Source organism: Muntiacus reevesi, chromosome 1, assembly GCF_963930625.1.
Source record: "Muntiacus reevesi chromosome 1, mMunRee1.1, whole genome shotgun sequence".
Classification (NCBI taxonomy): Eukaryota; Metazoa; Chordata; class Mammalia; order Artiodactyla; family Cervidae; genus Muntiacus; species Muntiacus reevesi.
The window spans coordinates 60,095,005-60,117,137 of NC_089249.1; the positions used below are offsets into that span (position 1 = coordinate 60,095,005).

Genomic DNA, 22,133 nt, shown 5'->3' on the forward strand with positions numbered 1-22,133 from the left:
GCTGGGAACACACACACACACACACAGAATACACACACGCACGCACGCACGCAGATTGTTTCTGGCAGCCGCGCGCAGAGAGGTAAGCAAGAGCCAGGAGTGCAGGGGGCGTGGTCCCAGGCCCGCCAGGGAGCAGCGGGCACGTAGGAACGCTGGGCGCCGAGCACCTGCTTCCGCCCGGGCCTCTTCTGCGGTCTCGCGGCAAGGAGGGCGGGAATTCCGGCTAGAAGCGGAAGCGACGGCGGCAGTGACGGAATCGGCAGCTCTCGATGCAGGCGGCTCGGCACGTCGTGTGCGCCGTCTCCGGCGGCGTGGACAGCGCCGTGGCAGCGCTGCTGCTGAGGCGGAGAGGTGAGGAGGCCGAGGGACCCGGCCGCCCCCGCGCGGCCCCTTCTCGGAGAGCCCCGCTAGTGGCGCGGCGCCCCGGCCCTCACTGTACGCCTGGGAGTGGGAGCGCGCGGCCGCCGCTCCGCCTGTCGGGGAGCCGTCAGGCCCCCACCTGCCGCCGGGTCGAGCAGGGGAGAGTGGGTCTCCGACTCCCGGCAGTCGTGTTTCTCCCTGGCCCCGAGGCCCTGCTCCCGCGGCTGTGGCGGCGGCGGCGTCCGCACTCGGCCCAGGCCTGAGGAGCGCCGGCCTGAGGACCATTGACGTGGGCACTGCAGCCTCCGTGGAGGTCCTCGTCTCCACGACACACGGCGTGGCCGTCTGGAGACGTGTGCGACCAGTCCCAACGGGCGGTGTGGTTATCAAGTCACGGCTGTGTTTTCCGCTCGGTGGATGACAGACTCTGCCCAGGAGCGCTTCCGTTTCCCCAGGCGCTTACCTGAGGCCGAGATTCGCTGCCTATCTAATTCTCCGTCCGTCTGACCCTCTCCCGGTGTGAGCCCTCCTGTACTTAATGGCACTTGTAGACCCTCTGTTGTTGAGGCGCCTTTCGTTCTTAGGCACTTGGAATGCAGAGGGAACCCAAGGTTCCTGACCTGGGACAAGTGATTCAAGCTCCCCCTGTTTGTAAAATGGAGGGAGCACCTACCTCCCAGGGTTACTGGAGGTAGTATTAATAAATAAGAGAACACACAAATCCTTTACCCTAGCGCCCAGAACACGTTAGGCACTCAGCAGGAGAGGTTATTAGTTCGTTTTAATAACCAAACTGTTACAAAAGGTGTAATAAAACGTGTCAAATACAAGCAGAGGCCGGCTGTGAGCATATATAATTGTGATAAAGCAGGAAATCAAAGCATTATAGAGATGGTGGTGTTTGCCCTGAGACTACTGTCAAACCCCAGTTCCTGTGTTCAATGGTACAGTGAGGCCAGACAAACTGAATTTGAGTTTGGAGCAGAGAAAGTTTTATTCGTCGAGGAGGTAGCAATCTGGAAGATAAGAGATCTAAGATCCTCTCATCTGTGGTATCACGACTTGGAGGAGGAGGAGGTCCCTAAGCAAAGCCTGGGGCTCATGAGGTGTGGAGATATTCTTAATAACCATAGCTGTTACAAAAGTTATAATAAGTCTTAAATACAAGTAGAGGCAGGCTGTGAGCATATATAATTGTGATAAAATGGAATCAAAACATCACAGAGATAGTGTTTGCACTGAGACTACTGTCAAAGCCAAGTTCATGTGTCCAATGGTATACAGTGAGGGCAGACAAATTGAAGGTTTTGAGTTTGGAGCAGAGAAAGGTTTATTCATCGAGGTACCAACCTGGAAGATGAGAGATCTAAGATCCTCATATCTGTGGTATCACGACTTGGAGGAGGAGGAGGAGGAGTTCCCTAAGCAAAGGTTGGGGTTCAGGAGGTAAGGTGGAAGCATTTCTGGTGGAGTCAGCAGCAGGTGCAAAGCTCAGAGGCACAGAAGTACTGGCTGGGTCTGGGAGGTATGGAGCGAGAGGAGGTGGAGAGGTAGGGTGAGCTCTGCTTATGGAATGGGTTCTGTTAGGGACTTCAGACTGTTGGAAAACAGTGCAGAGCCCTTGAAGGGTTCTGACTAGGCAGTGACATGTCTGGGGCGATGTGGCAGACATCCTTGAGTTAAGGGCCTGCTTTATCGTGATTATATATGCTCACAGCCTGCCTCTACTTGTGTTTAACACTTTTTATTATAACTTTGTAACAGCTCTGGTTACTAAGAATACCTCCATGCCTCCTGAGCCCCAGCCTTTTTTAGTGCACTAGTTAGTGTCTAGTGTAACTAGACGAGTTACATTATTTTACTCCATCAGGAAGGCAAGCGCTCCTTCCCAGAATCCAGGCTGAGCAGCTTCACAGACCAGCTGCCTTGGGTTTTGCTCCTCCGGGTGGGAAGCTGCTGGGCACAGCAGAGAAGCAGCACGGTCCTCTCCCCTCGACACGGAGGTCTTTTTCAGTCTCGTCAGAGGTGCATGTTCTGTCACGTGCCTCCTGAAAAGTTAAGGGCCAGCAAAGCGCTATGGTCTCCTGGAGCGCCAGGGCTCAGCCACGTGAGTGGTCACGTCTCCAGGAGGATGATCAGGCAGATGAGGCCATGGCAGAGGGGGATTTTAAAGCTCTGGGTGTGGAGTTGTGTATTTGTTCTGCTTAAGCTCTTGTTCTTAAGCACTGCTGGGTGCTGGGTGCACACGGGTGTGAGACAGCGTTGGCGGGTGGAAGACTGCCTCACTCCAGTAGCTGCAGGGGCGCGGACAGGAGCGGCTGGAGCCCAGTGTAGTGTGCACTGTTAGGGAAGCAGGCTCGGGGATCTGGGACGTAGAGGAGGGAGGACCTGCTGGGATTGGGGTAGCGGCCTTGCTCACATGGCAGAGCTTTGTCACCAAGTCTCTGCTCTCTGGAGTACCGTGTTAAACCTTTTACAGTCCATGGCCCTGTCTTTCATTACATTCAGCCATTTCTCATACCTGGTAGACACCTATGTAGTTACAAAGTTGGTCTCCCCAACGTTTGGTTTGATACTTTGTCTGCAACAGAAAAGGGAAAAAAGAGGTCTCAAAGTATATAGATGGGTGTGCCTGTTAGTCACTCAGTCATGTCCACCTCTTTGTGACCCCAAGGACTGTATGTAACCCACCAGGCTCCTCTGTCCATGGAATTCTCCAGGCAAGAGTACTAGAGCAGGTTGCCATTCTCTTCTCCAGGGGATCTTCCTGACCCAGAGGTTGAACCTGCGTCCTCTGTACTGCAGGCAGATTCTTTACCGTCTGAGCCACCAGGGAAGCCCCATGATAAAGCAACCAAAATTTTGAATGTCTTTATGTCTGACTGCTTAGAATCTAATTCTGAGTGGGTAATTGGAAATAACTTTTGGATTGAGTTTGCCTTTCTGGTAACTGAATGGTAGCTTGTGTTTGTTTTGAAAAGTCATGTAGAATTTCTGCTCTTCTTTGATGCAGTCACACGGCCAAGTCTCTCTGTACGCCCACACAGTGTGGGCGCGTGAAGATGAGAAATGCCATCATGTTCACACCTCCAGGATGTTCACACCTCTGAGATGCACACCATCAGTTCAGCCCCACAGGGTGTTATGGTGATGGAGGCCTTTACCAAGTGTGTGTAGCAGAGGGTCAGGGTGGAAGCCTCTGCCGGAGCGTCCGTGGCTGTTTGCATTAAGATGCGGTCAGAGCGCTGCAGGCCACATGGCGGCCGGAGGCACTGCCAGGCCCCAGTGCACAGAGGCGCGGGAGAGCTCGGAAGGCGCTGCCTTTTCCACTCCAGGTCCATGTTACGTCCTCTCCTCCGCTCCCCCCCACAGGTTACCAGGTGACAGGGGTGTTTATGAGGAACTGGGACTCCCTGGATGAGCACGGCGTCTGCACTGCTGACAGAGACTGCGAGGACGCTTACAGGGTGTGCCAGATCCTGGACATCCCCTTCCGGCAGGTGTCCTACGTGAAGGAGTACTGGAACGACGTGTTCAGGTGGGGGCGCTCCCGATGCCGGGGGCTTCCTGCGGTGACGCGAGCCGTTCAACAGCAGGCCTGCCGGGGTCAGCCAGGCTAATGTACCCCGCCAGCGCTTTCTGTTTTCAGGCCGTGGTGCCAGAGACCATGTGCGGGAGGCCTCGACCGTCCCTGGGGACTCTGGGTTAGAAGCCAGACCTGCATCCTGAGCACCCCAGCCTGTATTCCTATTGCTGTGCCACCTGCCAGAGCTCTCTTTAACGTCTCTTCAACCTTGAGATGTTTCTGCTGCTAAATTAGCGTAAGAGAGCGAGGGCTCAGGTGTGCCCTGGAAGGCCGGCTGTGGCTGGTCCCTGCGGACAAAGCCCCAGGGCCGTCGGTGTCAGGCTGAGGAACCAGCTGGAGTGCTGGTTAAACAGACACCCGAGCCTGGGCCAGGCCCTGCAACCTGCACCTCATCAGGGGTGGGGTCCCGTGGGTCTTACTTTGGGAAATGGCGCAACGGGGCTTGGTGCCTGGTGAGTGCAGACTCAGATGGAAAGTGCAGCTGGCTTTAAACGAACGTTTGATGAAAATACTGAGAATGATTCTGTACTGAAGCTCCTATCGTGCAGAAAATTACAGTTTTAGTAAAACAGGGAGAAGCTCTAAGCAAGTCGTGTACCTCATGTATTTTTCCATAGTATGTTTGACACTTATAAATAAAAAGACTTTTCTTTTCATTCCAGTGATTTTTTAAATGAATATGAAAAAGGAAGAACTCCTAATCCTGACATAGTCTGCAATAAGCATATAAAATTCCGTTGTTTTTTTAATTATGCTGTGGATAATCTTGGTAAGTGATTTGGATTATCTTTGTTTGTCTTTTTAAAAATCATGAGATTTCCAGGAGCTGAGGTTGGTTTCAGCATGTATCTGCCGGATCTGAGGAGTAAAGCTTAAATTTGAAGAGCTCACCCAGCATTGGACAAGTATTTTTCCTCCAACTCTGGAGTGAGAATCACAGCTGAGCCAGGCAGAACTGATGCTTTTGAACTGTGGTGCTAGAGAAGACTCTTGAGAGTCCCTTGGACTGCAAGGAGATCAAACCAGTCAATCCTAAAGGAAATAAGTCCTGAATATTCATTGGAAGGACTGATGCTGAAGCTGAAGTTCCAGTCCTTTGGCCACCTGATGTGAAGAGGTGACTCATCTGAAAAGACCCTGATGCTGGGAAGGATTGAAGGCAGGAGGAGAAGAGGTTGACAGAGGATGAGATGGTTGGATGGCATCACCGACTCAATGGACATGGGTTTGAGTAACCTCTGGGAGATGGTGAAGGACAGGGAGGCCTGGCGTGCTGCGGTCATGGGGTCGCAAAGTCAGACACGACTGAGCAACTAAACAACAACAACTGATTTACTGGGCTTCCCTGTTGGCTCAGCGGTAAAGAATCTGCCTGCCAAGAACGGAGACGTGGGTTTGATCCCTGGGTCAGGAGGATTCCCTAGAGAAGGAAGTGGCAACGCACTCCAGTATTCTTGCCTGGAGAATCCCATGGACAGAAGAACCTGGCAGGCTACAGTCTGTGGGGTCACAAAGAGTCGGATACAACTTAGCGACTAAACAATTCTTTGGTTAAGTGCTGGCTCAGTTTTGCTGCAGCTTCTGGGAAATAATCTCACAATCCTGAATGTCTGTGGAGTTTTCATACAATGCAAGGGCTGTGGATTAATATATGCCTTGGTAGATTCTTTAACTTTTTTGCATAGTGTGGAAAGAAGAAATTGATTTTACTGGATGGTCCTTCACTGTGATAAAAGTAATATGCATTTATTAAAGAAAGTTTAAAACTTAGAAGCATAAGAAGAGGAGGGAAAGTGTCATCTGTAATTTCCTCCCAGAATCAAAGAGAAAGACTTTCTGTTGCTTGTCTTCCGGTTTTCCTGTACGTTGAGAAGAGTGGGACCCTGTACTTCCTTCCTCTGCTGAACAGCATCCTGCGCGTTTCCCCAGTGCCGTTAAGCTCTGTATCTGCGGCGCTGTTACCATGCAGCGGTGCAGCGTTCGCAGCCTCCTGGTGTCACACACTGCAGTGGTTTTCAGTTTCTCCTTAGTGTGAAAAGCCTTGAAACGCGCTTTCTGTACTTCAACCTTGGTGTACATGTTTGCCGTTTTCCTTAGGCTAGAATGAATGAATAGATATTAACTTTTTTTTTGGACATGTGGCTTGTGGGGTCTTAGTTCCCTGATCAGGCATCGAACCTGGGCCCTGGCAGTGAAAGCTCTGACTCCTCACCACTGGGCTGCCAGGGAATTCCCAATACTAACTTTTCAAAGGCTTTTAGATGCGCAGCAAAACCTTGTGGTTAAGATTTTATCAGTTTAGAGACTTCAAAGACCACCTGTTTAACAGAATCCCACGACTGTGTCTCTTCCATGGGATCTGGGCATTTGGGGGTGAGGCGGGTCCCCTGCGCAGACTGCCTGGTGTGAGACCTGGCATCTCTGCCCTGTGGAGCACCCTGGGCCTGGACCGACTGAGATCAGCAAGTGCATGTCTAAACTCCTACCCTCATGCTTTTAAAAACCTCCCAGGCGCAGATGCAGTGGCGACAGGTCACTACGCAAGAACGTCCCTGGAAGATGAAGAGGTGTTTCAGCAGAAGCACATCAAGAGGCCAGAAGGGCTCTTCAGAAACCGGTTTGAAGTTAGGAACGGTGAGTACACGTGTCCAGGTCAGGGCTGAGCTATTCGGAAACGAAGCAGTGACTGCGTGTTGTCAGGCACTCTGCCCAACTTCTCCCCGTGTTTTCCAGGTGAGCTTGTTGCTTTTGGTTTCCTCTTCAAAAAAGGACAGTTACCTCAAGGGTCATTGCCCCAGGGCCTCCGATTGGCTCAGGCGGCTGCCCGGGCAGGGCTGCTGGGAAACTTAACCCAGTTCTGGGGGAAGCAGGCGACAGTGGTGGAGTGTCACAGGCCCGAGATTGCGGCGTGACGTGGCACTGCAGTGTGAAATGGGGCTGGCTCCTAGCATTCGTGGCGCAGGCCTGGCAGCTCGCTTTGGAAGATCACGTGTATAAATTAGGTTATCAGTGTCAGACGGCACAAGGTGTCACCAGCCTGGAAGGGCCAAGCAGTCCCCCAGAAGGCGGTTGGCTGGTCCTGGCGCACATCTGTGTAGAAAAATTTTTATCCTTGTGAAGGGAAAGACCGCATGGAACTCAGAGCCACGTCTCTGCAAACTGTTTCCTCGGCTACAGGACTGAAGCAGACCTGGCGTTTCTCCAGGTCTGGCCTGCCCTGGCCTCCCTCCTGTCCACCTCCACCCTCTCTGACCCCAGCGTGAGGTGTCCCCTCCCTGCACCCATCTTAGCAGGGCCAGCAGGTGGGTCTCCGGGTCCTTTTCTCCGAGGAAGCAACTGAAGCTTGGCTACATTTCTGGCAGGGGGGCCTTGGGTCGGGGGCCGGACCCAGCCCGGTCCACCCAGCTCCACAGTCTGTGCTCCTTCCTGGTCCTCCATGTTGTCCAGCCCAGTTACTGGCCGCAGCTCAGCTGCCGTTTTCTCTCCTCATCCCTCCACCTCACGGCAGCCGAGGCCACAGATCAGCGTACTGACCGGGCCCAGACAAGGCCGCCGCTTTCCTGGTGTTGGGAAGGCCCCCTGCTGCCGCCTGCATGGCACTGTGTGCCCTGGGGGGCACTGGTGCCCAGGGGCAGATGACCGCTTCTCTCCCCGGGTGCTGCCTGTACACTCCTGGGCACCCCTCACCAGGGAAACACCCCCCGCCCCGCACACCAGGAGGACCTGGCCGTGACCACCCAGCCTTGCCTCCAGGGTACACCACAGCGGAATCAGGCCCCAAGACCCAGCGGTCGTGGGTCCCGGGTCGTTAGTAGATGAAGGATTCGTTTCTGTGTCGCGTAGCGTGCCTGCTTGTCTCCTGGAAAAGGTGCCACTGCGCACAGCTGACTGGGCCTTTCTGACCAGACCTAATCACGTGGTGCGTGCTCTGGTCTGTGTAGCTGTTGTAACGATGCCTCAGTGTCTTTATTCTCTGCGTGTTTTCAAGACACCTAGAGATTTTTTATTTTGTCCTGACTCAGTTGCCCTGGAGGCCGGATTAAGCCTCCTGGCCTGAGTCCTCGGGGAGAGGGCACGGGGTCAGCGTGCCCAGCCTGAGCTCCTGTGTCCTACCAGTCCCGGGCGCAGCCTGTGTCCTCGCCCGTGTCGGGGCAGGTGGCATGCTGGCCAGCCTGGAGCAGGGCAGGTGCTGAAGGGAGCTCTGGGTGCCGGCAGACCCTCCCTTACTAGGGGCCCCTCTTCCTGGTCAAGGGTTACCCGCTCTCTTTCTTAAAAATCATAGATTTTTTGTTTGTTTAAATTTAGTTTTGAAACAAAAAATAGCATTTGGCAAATGAGCCTGCCTACCTGATGACTGGTTGACTGGACTCTCTTTTTCACTTTTCACTCGATTTTGTTGTTTTGTACGTAAAAACTGATGGAACGGAACCCAAGTGACTGGGCTCAGTTTCCAGCTCTGCCCTCATCTCCCTGCACCCCTGTGGGCAGTCATTTCATTATCTAAGCCTCGGTTTCCTCACCTGAAGATGGGGATAAGCCTGTCGTAGGGCTAACGTGAGGGTCAAATTTGAGGTCACAGAAGGAAAACATAACCAGCCACACGGGGGCGCTACGCATGTGACAGGCTGGGCCACACGGGCTCTTTGTACCGTTTGCGCAGGTGTGAGCTCTGCATGTGACTCTCCAAGGCTTCGCTTAGCCCTGGTCCTGAGACACATGGAAAGAGGCTGTGACACTGGTGTCACGCTCCATTTCCATTGTTCACTGAGCTGCAGAGTGGAGGACCCAGTGTTCGTGGTCGTAGAAGGTCTGTAACACGCCAGCCTGGACCTGGCGGCCAGAGGCGGAGCTGGACCTTGTTTTCCGAACCCCATCCCAAGGCCACGGTCAGGCAGAGCTCTGCACCATTGCCGTCAAGGTGGAAACAGTCTTTACAATGAAACAGACCTTTGGAGGGGCTTCCCAGGTGGTGCTAGTGGTGGAGGACCCACCTGCCAATGCAGGAGATGTAAGAGATGCAGGTGTCCTGTGAGAGATCCCTAGGCTGGGAAGATCCCGTGGAGGAGGGCATGGCAACCCACTCCAGTATCCTTGCCTGGAGAATCCCATGAACAGAGGAGACTGGCGGGCTGCAGTCCGTGGGCTGGCAGAGTCAGACACGAAAGCAACTCCGCACACACGCAGACCTTTAGAGAGACCGCAGAGGAGCGGCTGACAGGCGTCAGCTTGGACTCAGCAAAGCCCACTGTCAGCAAGCCGGGAAGTGGGTTGAGAAGCGGGCGCTGCTGGGGAGCGTGGTCGGTGTCCACTGGGGGTGGGAGGTGCGGCGAGCAGCCAGGGCGTGATCACCTGTGGTTAATGGGAAACAGCACAGCCCACCGTCTCAGCAGGGTTTGCTGGGAGGCGTCTCATCTGATTTTCCCAAATGTGGCTCATTTTGGTTTTTTCTTAATACTTCATAATGTTTTTGTCACGTGATGTTTAATCTTTGAAAACATAGCCTAACACATGAACCAGAATAAATTTCCTTATCACGTAAAATCTCCCTTCCATGTATTTTTTCCAACAGTAGATAAATTAGGGATGGGAATTTTTTTTAACCATGGCAGATCATTTTTCTGGAAGTGTGCTGTTGAGTATTGATCTTTGTTTCTGCCAGACCAGGGCTAACCTGTCAAAGTAAACAGAAGGACACTATTAAAAGCAAAGCATGGTTATTTTTGTTCCTGCAACATCTTTTGTTCTTTACTCTTGGCAGCGGTAAAACTCCTCCAAGCAGCTGACAGCTTTAAAGACCAGACCTTCTTTCTCAGCCAGGTTCCCCAGGAGGCACTAAGGAGAACCCTCTTTCCCCTGGGGGAATTAACGAAAGATTTCGTAAAGAAAATAGCTGCTGAGAACAGACTTCATCATGTGCTTCAGAAGAAGGAGGTAGGATTGAGGGGCGCTGCTGCTGGTAGGGGTGAGGGCGCTGCCCTCAGGGGGCCCCCGTTCTAGGCAGACACAAGGCAGAGTGTAGGTGAGGACGCCGGGCGACCCATCCCCACTCGCTCGTCTCACGCTAGACATCGAGACGGGACTCTGACCCTCCTGCAACCTTGCCTTGTGGCCTGGCTTGTGCTTCCTGCTCCTGCTCTGGCCTCTGTCTCTGCCCCAGCCTCACGGACAGTGTCTGAGGCCTCCAGCAGCTCTGGTTTCCTTTCCCGGGAGGGTGGCCTGAGGGTCTGCCGCGAGTGCGGGCCTGGCTGGCCTGAGGGTCTGCCGTGAGTGCGGGCCAGGCCGGTGGTGGCGCTGCTTGCGTAGCCGCTGGGTCCTTGTCTGGGACCTGAAACAAGGCCTGCGAGGTCTGTGTGTGGCTCTGACTGGTGTCTGTGGCCCTGGAGGAGGGGAGCCGGGCCCCTGGCCTGGAGGGTGTGGTGGCTCAGGACGGGTGAGCCCCGGGAGGCCCTGTGTTGTACCCACATCCTTGCCTGGGGTCTCTGAGTGGAGCGCGGGACCCCTGCCCAGCCGTACATCTCACACCTGGCCTTCCGTTCATTTCAGAGCATGGGCATCTGTTTCATTGGTAAAAGGAACTTTGAAAATTTCATCCTTGAGGTGAGTGTTCTTTGATGTGAAAGGATGGGGCCCTGATTCTGCTCTGAACCTGGAGCTGTTGGTGATGGAGCACTTGTTTTCCAGTACTTACAGCCTCGACCTGGCCGGTTTATTTCTATAGAAGACAACAAGGTTCTGGGAACACATAAAGGTGAGGCTGAACGGACACATAAAGGGGGGCGCACAGAGGAGGCGTGCCCGCTGTGGTGCGCCCGCCCCGTGTGGTTCATCCACGGGAGCGGGGCGCGCCTGTGAAACCCCCGGAGGCTCAGCAGGAGGGGCTCGTGGCTTCTGGCGGGGCACTAGGCCCACCTTCTGAAGGAGTGGGCCCCGCTCATTGCCAGCCGGGTGGCCCCGTGGCTGGAACTGCTCCTTGCGGGGTGGGAGGTACAGCCTAACCCCAGCTGCCCAAGCGGCCCACAGAGGGGCGCCTCCTGCCTGCCACCCCTGTCCCGCCTGGGCGTTTGCGAGGGGGCTCCTCCCACCTCAGCAAGAACCTGTCTCCGTAGGTTGGTTCCTGTACACTTTGGGCCAGAGAGCCAACATAGGAGGCTTACGGGAGCCCTGGTACGTGGTGGAGAAGGATGCTGCCAAGGGCGATGTGCTTGTGGTGAGTCAGCGGGGAGGTGGCGGAGGCCAGGCTGGGCAGAGCCCGTGCGGCTGAGCAGGCGGAGCGGGTGCTCTGCAGGGCCTCCCTCAGTGCCCTCGGGATTGACGCCGGTGCCAGAGGTTCTGTGTGAGGTAGTTGTTAGCTCTTCCTGTATGCCCATCACGCTGGTCATCCTGACATCAGTCCCCTAAGTAGATGTCACTCCTCTGCTTGTACAGAGGAGACGGACCCAAAGCTGAAGTAGTGTGTGGAAGGCCTCGTGGTCAGGGTAGTCAGTGCCCGGGATGGGCCGGCTCACGGGCGCCTCCAGCGAGTCACTGGTGAACGACAGAACAGAGCTGGGACCCGCCCAGGCCATCTGCTGTAGTGGGGCTCTGGGACCTGGGACATTTCTCAGGGCCTGGGGACATTTTTAGTGTCACAGCGTTGGGGCGGGCATCAGGTCCTGCTGGTGTGTAGCAGGTGAAGCCCGGGACCCTGTCACCTGCAGAATGATCTAGTCCCAGTCTTCGCAGGGCTGGGGGTGAGCAGCCTGGCTAAGTGCACGCTCTGTTCTTAGACTGGGTGGAGGGCCAGCGAGCCTGCCCACCGGGGCTGGGACATTTCCTCCTGGGAGGGCCCTGGTGCAGAAGTCCGGGCAGCGATTCTGATCGGGGTGAATTAAAGTGACTGCAGTGTGATGTTCAGTGGTGTCTTTTGCTTTGGGAAAGGGTGGTCCACTGACCCTGGTCCCTGGGCGGGTCTCCGCGGGCGGGTGGGTCCGCTTAGAGCCCGAGAGCCCTGGACTTGGTGTTCTCCCTCCTGCCTCGGGGGTGCTGCTGGGTGCTAGGAGGCCAGACTGTGTGGAGGCCCCAGGAGCCTGTTCCCAGCCACGCGGGCCTTGGTGGGATGCCTGTGGGAGTGTGGCTGGCCCGGGTTCCCCGGCGCTGGGCAGGCAGGGTGTGGCGGGGACGAGCGGAGTGAGACTGGGCTGACCGCGTGCTCTGCTGTTCGCCAAGGGCGCGTGCGCGTGGCCTCCCCTCCGTGCGCTCACGTGCGCAGTTAGGGCGGCCCCAGGGACACGCACCAGTCTCCACGGGTCAGTGTGGTGTTCACTGCGTGCTTACTGCTAGTCGTGAATGGAGTGCAGCGAGGGGGCTCTGGGGCAGGGACCCTCTGCTGAGGAGCCTCGCGTTCCGTCCCGCAGGCCCCCCGGACAGACCACCCGGCCCTGTACAGAGACCTGCTGCGGACCGGCCGCGTTCACTGGATCGCGGAGGAACCGCCTGCCGCCCTGGTCCGCGACAAGATGATGGAGTGTCACTTCCGCTTCCGCCACCAGATGGCGCTAGGTGATTGCTCAAGGACCCGTGGGTCAGGGCGGGGTTAGGACAGGCGGTCAGACCTGGGGCAGGGAGGGCCTCAGTGTCCAGATCACGTAGCCCATTCAGCCCTCCTCGCCCTCTGCCTGCAGAGACAGGCTGGAGGCACTGAGGCCAGCTGAGCCTCCTTTGTCTGGGATGCAGGGGGGTCTTGGGGAGGGGTGGGGCACCTCGGTCCAGCTGGCAGGTGAGTGGCAGGTGGTGTGTGTACCCCTGGCCCCTGTTGGGCAGCGCTGAGCCCCTCTGGCTGTTGTTGCCCCAAGCTTCCTTTGTCCCCACTCCCTGCTCCTCCTCCCCCGGGGCTAAGACCTGAGGCTGCACGCTCAGCAAGGCTAGCGCCGCCTCCAAGGGTCCTTCTCTTCCACCCAGTGCCCTGCGTGCTGACCCTCAATCAGGATGGCACTGTGTGGGTGACGGCCGTGAAGGCTGTGCGCGCTCTCGCCCCAGGACAGGTGAGTGGGCACTCCGGCTGGCGGGTCAGATGGGGTCGTGGCCCCGCAGCTGCATGTGGCCCTTCTTAGCACCAGCTCGGCCTGCAGAGATGCAGGCTCGTGGTAGTGGGCTTCGTGCTCTGGAAGAACGGACAGCCTGCTCTTCCTCCAGACAGTGAGGGGCTGGGGGCAGAGGGGGTGTGGGGTGCTGGTCACGTGGCCAGCCCTGCGCCTGGCGCTGCTCTCCCAACTGCTGCGAGCACGCGTCCTGGCTCCCACGCGGCCCTGCTCTGGCCTGCCTGTGGCGCGGGGCCCGCTGTCCCCCAGCGCTAGACCAGCTGCGTGGATCCAGGCTGCTCAGGGCACCCGGAGCCCGGGTCCCGCTGCAGCTGACGCGGCCTCTGTCCCCCCAGTTCGCCGTGTTCTACAAAGGGGACGAGTGTCTGGGCAGCGGGAAGATCCTGCGTCTGGGGCCATCCACCTACACGTTGCAGAAGGGCCAGAGAGCGCCCAGCGTGGCCACGGAGGGCTCCAGCGACAACCCGGGCCTGGGGCCCGCGCCCTGACGGAGGCGGCGCGGGGGAGCGGAGCCCGGGGAGCCGACGGGGGCTCCGCGCTGCTGCTGAGCCTGCGGGAGCCCGGCCTGACCTGCCGCCCCCGGTGACCTGGCGGCCTCTCCAGTGCTGGCTGAAGGCTGTATCCCAGGCGCCCGTTTGTAGGGTTCCTCCCTCACACCCCCAGGAGGGGCAGCATCCAATAAACTGTCTGGGATGTAGGTTCTGGCCGTGCCTCCGGGGGGCGGGGCCCAGGGGGCTGTCTCGGGGCTCCAGGGCACCACTGTGTGGCCAGGCAGGGGGACGGCACGGGGGGGCGGGGCCTGCTTCTCTGCCTCTCCCTTCGCGCCTGTGCGCACCCTCCCCTGTGGCAGGGCCGTGTAAGCAGCCTTGAGCCGCGTCCAGCCTGCAGGGTGTCTGCCGGGGAGGGCTGCAGGCCTGAGGCCCCTCTGAGTGCGGCCCTGCCCCGAGTCTGGGCAGCTGCACAGAAGCCCCCCATCACCCCACCACAGAGTGCCCGGCGCCCTGGCCAGTCGCATCAGAGACTCAAGGTGCCTGGGCCCCCGGGCGGGGTCACCGTGAGGAGGTTGGTGGGTGCGCACGCCTTGGTCTGTTCAGGCTGCCGTGATGGACCACCGCAGACCTGGGGCTCACTGACACGGGAGTCTTTTCTCTCAGCTGCCGGGGCCACACGTCTGAGACCAGGGTCCGGCCTCAGATGGGGCAGGGTGCGCTCACAGGCCACTGATGGCCGGCTTCCCACTGTGTCCTCATGCTGGAAGGCCGGGACCCTTCTGGGCTTGATGCAAGGACACCAGTTCCTGTCCCCGAGGGCCTCACCCTCAGGACCCAATTTCCTCCCCGAGGCCTCCTGACCCCAGGGCACCTGGCGTTAGGCTTCACCTGTGCGCTTCGGGACCCAGACACGAGTCCGGGGTGTGTGTGCGTGTGCGAGTTCTGGGGGCAGGTGGCTCGGGGCTGGCCGGAGCTGCTTGGCAGGTGAGAGAGTACAGACCCTCAGAGCTGGCGTTGGCAGGGCGTCTTAGTCTCCACTGAGTCCTGGGGCGACTGTCGTGCTGCCATGGGCGGTTGAGGCTGCCTGGGCGGGAGGTTTGGAGATGCTCTGCCTGGCCTTCCTGTGGCCTCATGGCATCTGTGCTGCGGGAGGTGCTATCACTGAGTCAGACGGGAAGTTGTCGTTCCGGACAGGTGTCCCCACGCCCCACTGCCTCCAGCTTCCCTGCCCTGGGTCCGGGCTCCCCAGGGTCCCTGGTGCCCTGCCCGGAGGCCCCCGCCACGGGCTTTGTATGCCAGGACGAACAGCCTCGAGCACCCAGCGCTGCCTCCTGCTTCCCTCCACCGCCTTGGGGCTAGAAGTGTGGTCCCCGCCTCCTGAGGGGTAGAAGGTTCTAGAGCAGCGGCCGCTCAGTACAGCCCTCCAGGCGATGCTGATGGGGAGCACCTGCACGGGTACTTGTGCAGCCCGCAGGACTCAGAAGCCCCCAGTGTGGCTCAGAGCTGCAGCGTCAGGTCACCCAGCACGGTGCCCCTTCTCTCTGAGGCAGGTCACAGGGAGGAGCCTGAAATCGGGGCCGGGACCTGGGGCCCAGAGTGTGCAGGGCTTGCGGTCCACAGTGAGGCCTGGGCTTCCTGCTGAGCAGGAGGGGTGGATCCTGCTGGCCTGTGTGAGGCCTAGATGGGAGGGGCCGGGTAGGCCACGCAGGGTTGACGAAGAGGTTCTCTGGTTCTCCAGCAGAGGGGTCACCCTTCTGCGCAGCCAGGCCCTGCCCCCGGGACTGCGGGAGGCGGAAGCTGGGAGCTGCACCATGCCTGGAACTTGCCTCAGGGCTGGTGTAGGAGCTGCCACCTGCTCAGGGGACCCGCCTCAAGCCTGGTAGCACGGCCCTGCTGGCCCTGGCTGTGAGCCTGTGTTAGGGTGGCCAGGGTGGTTTCGGGAGCTTCCAGAGCTACAGCAGCCCCCTGCTCAGGGGTGCCTGGGCCTGGAGCGGCACAGCCCCTCCGCCCTGGGGGCTGGGAGGGGGCGGCAGTGTAGGCTCTGCCCTGTGAGGTGAGCAGGCCCCGCAAGGAGAAGGCTGCAGCTCCGTAGGGGCTGTGGGCCCAGCCACCCCAGGGCCTCCTCTGTGCTGCTCCATCTGTCGGACTGCAGCCCCCCACGTCCCCTCCCCTGGTTCCAGGCCCCCCAGCAGGGCGTGTCCCCAGGGTGGGGCAGGGGCCGGGGCAGACACGGCTGGCACTTCCCACTACGCCGCATGACTTCCAAAACCAGGGGCCCTCCAGCCAGGCTGGGCCAGAGAGGCTCTGCTTGGCCCAGGCCTGGAGGCAGACCTGGAGCCGCTCTCCGCGTTCTGCTGGGTGGGGGGACCAGACAGGCCAGCAGTGCCCTTGGGCACCTTCAGCGCTGCTGGGAGGCCAGGGCTGAGACACTGCCTGTGTTCTGCCAGCTCCAGGGGTGGCGTGGAGCCCCCCTGGGCTCAGGCTCCCCGGGTCTGCTGCCCTGGGCCTAGGGTTCTCACCATCTGGGGAGCCTCCACGGTGGGAGGGAGGGCGGCTGGTGGGGGGCAGTCGGCAGGGACACGGACCAGCAGAGGGGAGTCTGCCCTTCTAACCTCTGGATGGCTCTGCCTGTCCTCCTGGCCTGATGCCAGGCCTCCAACCAGGTCGGCTGGTGGAGGCAGAAGGAGGGTCACAAAGCTGCTGCTGCCCCTGGCTCAGCAGTGCGCTCGGGAGCCTACAGGCCCGCAGTGCTACCTTCTCTGGGGGCCCAGCCTGCCTCCCGTGGGTCCTCCAGGTCCACAGTGCCAGCTCTGGAGGGGCACAACCTGCCTCCTGTGGGTGCTCCAGGCCTGCAGTGCCAGCTCTGGGGGCCCAGCCTGCCTCCTGTGGGTCCTCCAGGCCACTGACTGACTCTGGGAGGTCCGTGGGCAAAGCCTCCAACTCAGCTGTAGCTGTCTGCCAGGGGGCATGGCTGGGCCTCTGGCTCCACCCCCCAACTCCAGGGCTGTAACCCCGTGATCTGAGGGGCTGGGGCTGGGAGTGCATGGGCTTCCCTACCTTCTCCCCCATGGGTGCCCTGCTGCCGGGCCACAGGTACCTGCACACTGGGCATCCGGAGAGAGGGCCTGGGCCGCTGCTTTTACACACCGACCCCGTCTCTCAATGCAGACGAAGGGTTGCCCCATACCCCCACATAACTTCAGAGTCACCTCTGTAGACCCCAGCGTCTGGCTTGTGTTCCGCTCCTGGGAGGCTTGAGTCAATGTCAAGGTCAGCCCCTGGGGCCCGTCTTCTGCCTGCAGCCCTTGGGCTCTAGCGGCCTCTTGTCCACGTCCAGGGAGGCCTTCATGAGGCCCAGACCTCCCAGCACCCTTTGTGTCTGCAGGGAGGTCGGCTGGGGCGAGGCAACAGCTGTGACGTGAGGGGGCAGCTGTACCTGGACGGGGGATGTTTGGGTGTTTCCGTGGCCTGGACAAGGTTCAGTGTTCGCGTCTGTTCAGTGTTTTTGTCTTGATGTGCGGGTCCCAGAGCAGCCGTGGCTGGGGTTGGTGTGGAGGGCAATCATTTTTGTCCACGGGAGGACACCTGGGCCCAGCAGATGGACCTGCTCCCCTTTCCCCAGGGGCAGCTCGTCTTCTCAAATGCGCCCCCCACCAGAGCGTTTCTGGGTTGAGGTGGAGCTTGTCTATTGCTCTCATGTCCGAGCTGTCCGAGAGGTGACTGCTCACAGGTAGACTGAAGAGACAAGACCTGAAAAATGGCCTTTGGGGAGGGCGTTTCTTCTCCTCCCAGACCTGACCCAAGGGTGGCCCCGACCTCTGGAGTTACGTGGCCAGCACCCGGGTGAGGACTCCCGGAGGCCTGGGAGGAGGGGCCCTGTGGGCTGAGATGGTGGGGTCCCCGCTGTTTTTCTCTGCTCCACGGGTGTTCCCGAAAGGCGGTCCCAGTTGGGTGGAAGCGGGGCAGTGCAGGCGGCTAGGACCCTGGAGGCAACCTGTCTTTCTGGACAGAGGAACCAAGGAAGGGGCCCCAGGAGGAGGTGTGTGTGAGGTGGACCCCAGAGAGCAGAGCGCCGGCAGAGTGGACCCCTCACTCTCCATGAACGCTGACAGGCGCTGGCTCACCCCGGTTGGAACGGACCCCAAGCAGCACATGGAAGGCCCTGAGAGCAGATGGGCCGTAAACCACGCCGGTCCCAGGCTGACTATGCCCCAGCCGTGAGGTGTGCAAGGCGGGCGGCACGGCAGTCAGCCACAGAGGGTGGCGGAGCTGGGGTCTGAACCTCACTGGGTTGACTGCCTTCTAAAATAGACAAAACCGACATCTGCCAGAGGGTTTTACCAGGACCCAGAGGCTCATGATGTAACATTAAGTGTCAGGGATTCAGTGTGGAATTAGCCAGCTTACAGAGAACCAGGAAAATGCCACGAGAAAAGAAAACAGATTTTGGTCCCCCAGATGTCCAAATTATCAAAGAATTTAAAGTTCCAATCATGCTCTACGAGGTAAAGGTAAACACTTCTGAAATTCATGTAAAATTAGACGTCTTTAGTGGAGAAATAAAAATTATAAAAAGGAGCCACATGGAAATTTTAGAACTTATAATATTTGAAATTTTAAAAATCACTGGATGGATTTCATAACAGAATGGATATTAAAGAAGAAAGAATCAGTGAACTTGAAAATGGATCACTAAAGGGTAGGATGGGAAGGTGGGTGGGAGTCCCAAGGGGAAAGCGATTTATATCTGCTTACAGCTGATTCATGTTGCTGTATGAGAAAAACCAACACAACATTATATATATTCTAATTAAAACTTTTTAATAGTAGTAAAATGGTAGTTAAAAAATTTGGTTTAAAATAAAAGGTACAATCTATGTATATATGTATATGGTTTTGATTTAGGTTTAGTTGCTTAAGGCATGTCTGACTCTTTGCAACCCCCAATCTGTAGCCCTCCCGGCTCCTCTCTCCATGGGATTCTCCAGGTACCCATTCCCTTCTCCAGAGGATCTTCCTGACTCAGATCGAACCTAGATCTCCTGCACTGTGTGCGCGCGCGTGTGTGTGTGTGTGTGTGTGTGTGTGTGTGTGTTGCAGATTCTTTGCTGATTGCCAGGGAAGCAGGCTCCTCTCTCCATGGGATTCTCCAGGTACCCATTCCCTTCTCCAGAGGATCTTCCTGACTCAGATCGAACCTAGATCTCCTGCACTGCGTGTGTGTGTGTGTGTGTGTGTGTGTGTGTTGCAGATTCTTTGCTGATTGCCAGGGAAGCCCGTGTGTGTGTGTTGTGTATTTAAATAGGGAAGCCCAAGTGTGTGTGTGTGTGTCCCCACAGATGTTATATATATATATATAATTTGTGTATTTAAATAGGGAAGCCCAAGTGTGTGTGTGTGTGTGTGTGTGTCCCCACAGATGTTATATATATATATAATTTGTGTATTTAAATAGGGAAGCCCAACTGTGTGTGTGTGTGTACACATATCCCCACATACGTTATATATATATATAATTTGTGTATTTAAATATGCGGGCCAGGTACTCCCAAATCCTCTAGTCTTGGGTTACCCTTTCCTCTGTTAGGTAAATAAAATGATTTGAGGCTCCTCTCCGTCCCTCCCCCACCAAAAAAGAAAAAGAACATTCATCACTAGAAATGATCTGACCTGAAAGAATGAATACAGATGAATGAAACCACAGGAACCGTTTGTGTTCACAGGAGTCCCCAGAGGGCTGGAAGTAGAGACTGGGGTTGGAAGATTTTGAAGTATAAGGAGCAAGAGTCTGGATGAGCAGAAGAACATACAGAAAGTTCTAGAATGGCTCCTTCCCCCGCCCAGGCTTCCCAGCACCCTGTTCGTGGTCCCTTCTCCAGGGCTGCCTCAGAACAGGGAGGGAACGGGTGCAGAAGTGGGGGGGGGGGGGGGGGCGAAAGAGCAGAAGTGCAAATTCAAAAACACCTTAATTTATTGTAGACTCTTTCCTCATTTGTGTTGCAATTCCAGTGTTCTGAACATTAATAAATACACATTTGTTAAAAAAAAACAAAACCTTCCAGTGTCTAGTATTTCTCATAGTCTTTTAAGTCACAAAAATAGGTTTACATTTTTCCTGTCTTAATAAAACTGACATTTTTTTTTCTTTTTTGGTAACAGTTCTGATCAAATTAAAAACTAAATACATCTCAAGGGACAAAATCCAGTTGCGGAAGAATATGGGATAATATGAAAATGGAGTGTTCAAAGACTCAAAAATATTTCCACTTTTTTTTTTGCTTAGAAAATGCTTCCTCCATGGTAAACATCTGAAGGTACTATTATTTTGTGTCTTGAAAAGGCCACTCCCCTGCTAAGGCACATTTATAATTCATTTTGCTGTGCGGGCTCTGGGATCTCATTTCATTTTTGCTGTGGTCTTGGACCATATCAGATAAGCTTTCCTCTATGCCACGAATAACACTCGCATTTCCATCAGAACAATACAGTAAACGGACATCTGCATTTTACTTAGATTCTCATATTTTATGGTTTCTCATATTTGGAAGCAGCTGGGCCGATCATTTATTTGGACACCGATTAGAGAACAAAAGAAACACTGAAATGAAACGTGTCTGAATAATTCTGGGCCCCGTTCCACAGCCCCTCGGGCCACGCCGCACCAACTCCCCGCAGAGGGGCAGTCCCAGCCGATCCCCGGTGTGAATTTCCCAAAAACAGCCTGGTAACCATTGAAGAGTGTGGCTGCGGCTTTGTCCCTCCGCACAATTGGCCATTTGAAGCAAAATGAAGTAATTGGTCAGACTCTGAGGGTGAGACCCCCGCCTGCCTGGAGATCCTCAGAGCCTCACAGAGCTGAAAAACTGGCGGGAAGGAATGTGACATCCTGGAAGACCCCATCCCTCCGCCTGAGTCGGGGACGTGTGAACACTCGCAGCCCTGCAGAGAACAGGAGCAGAGGCACAGAGCAGCGCCCCACCTGCAGCAAGGGGGCCAGGGCGGCCCTGCGGGGCTCGGGGGGAGGGCGGCCCGGCGTGCCTGTCTCGGCCGTGTGCACCTGCCTCCACGCTCAGGAGGGCTCCCGAGTCCTGCCCGGTTCCAGGTGGTCCCATCTCAGAGCCATACCCACATCCAGGCAGGTGGGAGCCGAGGACAAGCAGCTCAGATTCATCCGGGGTGGCCACGTGTGATGCCCACGGCTCCGGGCTCCTGGCTGGAAGGGGCGTGGGAACCTCTGTCCGGCACATGACCTACACACGTCCCATCTCTGCTTTCCTGGCATACCTACTACTGGTTGCATGCCAGACTCCAGGCCGGCTATTCGATCTTCCTCATATAAAAAACAGGGAGAGATCACGCCCAGGGATCTCCCAGTGTAGACTCAGTACAGATGCAAAATATACAGAGGTTTTTGCCTTTTCAAAGTTCCATACAAATATACAAAAGTATCTACACCTTTGCAACAAAGGAAAGGGATTTGCTTTAAGACACGGGCTGCCTTTGCAGATGGTTGAGGAGCTAGCTGCTGGCCTGGGGCCCTGAGTCCTGGCCAGCCGACCTTGGCGGCTCGTCTCTAGGCGGCTCTGCTGCTGGGCCCGATCCCGGCCAGGCCAGCGCACGGTCTGGGCTCTGCAGTCTGAGGATTGAGCCGTGCGGGTCTGGGAGTCCAAGCCACCCCGTGGCCTTTGGCACTTGTAACGGGGCCTAAGGGGCCCGGAGCCTCCAGGCAACTCAGGGCTTTGCATCTGGACCTTCAGTCACGCCAGTCGTGGGGCTGCCCCTGCAGGGACCCCCGCCCTCAGGGCCTGCTTCACTGACTGCGCGGGGGCCCCTGGGACTCCGAGGTCCAGGAGCACGACCACACGGCTCAGAGGCCTGGTGGAGGTGGCAGGCTTGTCTCACGGTTTCCTGATGGTTCAAATTGAAGTTTCGTTACTGCCTCTGCGCGTGGGAAGAAGCCGGCAGGCAGGCGGAGGGTCAGCGAGGACGGCCCTGCCACCCGTGAAGCACCAGCAGCGGGGCTGGGTCTGAGGTCGTGCGGGGGCAGAGCGCCCACTCGGGGGTCTGGGGACGCCCGGAGGCTCCACGGGGGACTAGCTCATGTGTGGGCACAGTGACCCTGGCGGGCAGGGGAGGGGGCAGGTCGAAACTGCACCTCCGCCCACAGGGGCCGCGGAGACCCAGGCCCATCTGAGTGTCCTCCACAGAGGCCCACGGAGCACCGCTGGCAGCCAGACTCAGGCTCTAGGTTTAGGAAGGCCATTCTGTGGCTGTAGCAGGAGACCCGGGTCCCAGGCTTCCCACCTCCCCGGGCCATCCGGTGAGATGAGCAGAGCAGCTCAGAGCTGGAGCCCGCTTCCACGCCTCTGCAGCCGGGTGCCCCCCGCCCCCAGCCTCAGTCTCCTCAACCAGGAAAGGGGTCAGTGACGACCCCGGGCCGAGGAGACGCTGCTCAGTCCCACAGGCTCTCACATCCTAGAGTGTCAGGGCTGGACAGGACTCAGGGCTGTGGCTGACTCGGCCCCCAAGACAGGGGGTCTGGCCCACCTCCAGCTGGTTCCTCCTGACCCCCGCGGAGCTCCTCTCCTGGGTGGAAGCCCCCCACGGCCCCCAGGCCTC

The 22,133-nt window shown here is 57.4% G+C and overlaps 2 protein-coding genes across 5 annotated transcripts in view; one reads left to right on the top strand and one right to left on the bottom strand.

Annotated features, from left to right (window-relative positions):
• Positions 1 to 224: 224 nt before the first annotated feature.
• On the top strand, positions 225 to 18,579 carry TRMU (tRNA mitochondrial 2-thiouridylase). 4 transcript variants are annotated; one of them, XR_010664440.1, is made up of 12 exons: positions 225 to 351; positions 3,733 to 3,898; positions 4,609 to 4,715; positions 6,458 to 6,580; positions 9,705 to 9,877; positions 10,490 to 10,543; positions 10,628 to 10,694; positions 11,053 to 11,153; positions 12,340 to 12,484; positions 12,884 to 12,966; positions 13,359 to 16,308; positions 16,362 to 18,577. XR_010664440.1 is itself a non-coding variant. In XM_065945527.1 (11 exons), exons 1-11 carry the CDS (start codon positions 270 to 272, stop codon positions 13,509 to 13,511), a joined length of 1,254 nt encoding a protein of 417 aa, XP_065801599.1. In that variant the 5' UTR covers positions 225 to 269; the 3' UTR covers positions 13,512 to 18,577. The 4 variants fall into 4 exon arrangements, 3 of the variants coding, with proteins under 3 accessions (XP_065801599.1, XP_065801616.1, XP_065801608.1); XM_065945527.1 differs by having other exon boundaries at positions 13,359 to 18,577; XM_065945544.1 differs by lacking the exon at positions 12,884 to 12,966 and having other exon boundaries at positions 13,359 to 18,578.
• A 706-nt stretch (positions 18,580 to 19,285) lies between these two features.
• Positions 19,286 to 22,133, bottom strand: part of CELSR1 (cadherin EGF LAG seven-pass G-type receptor 1) — a 145,468-nt gene continuing 142,620 nt past the window's right edge. The window contains exon 35 of the mRNA XM_065938721.1: positions 19,286 to 21,455. Coding sequence (XP_065794793.1) covers positions 21,431 to 21,455 — 25 coding nt within the window. The 3' untranslated portion in view covers positions 19,286 to 21,430. The remainder of the gene's footprint in view (positions 21,456 to 22,133) is intronic.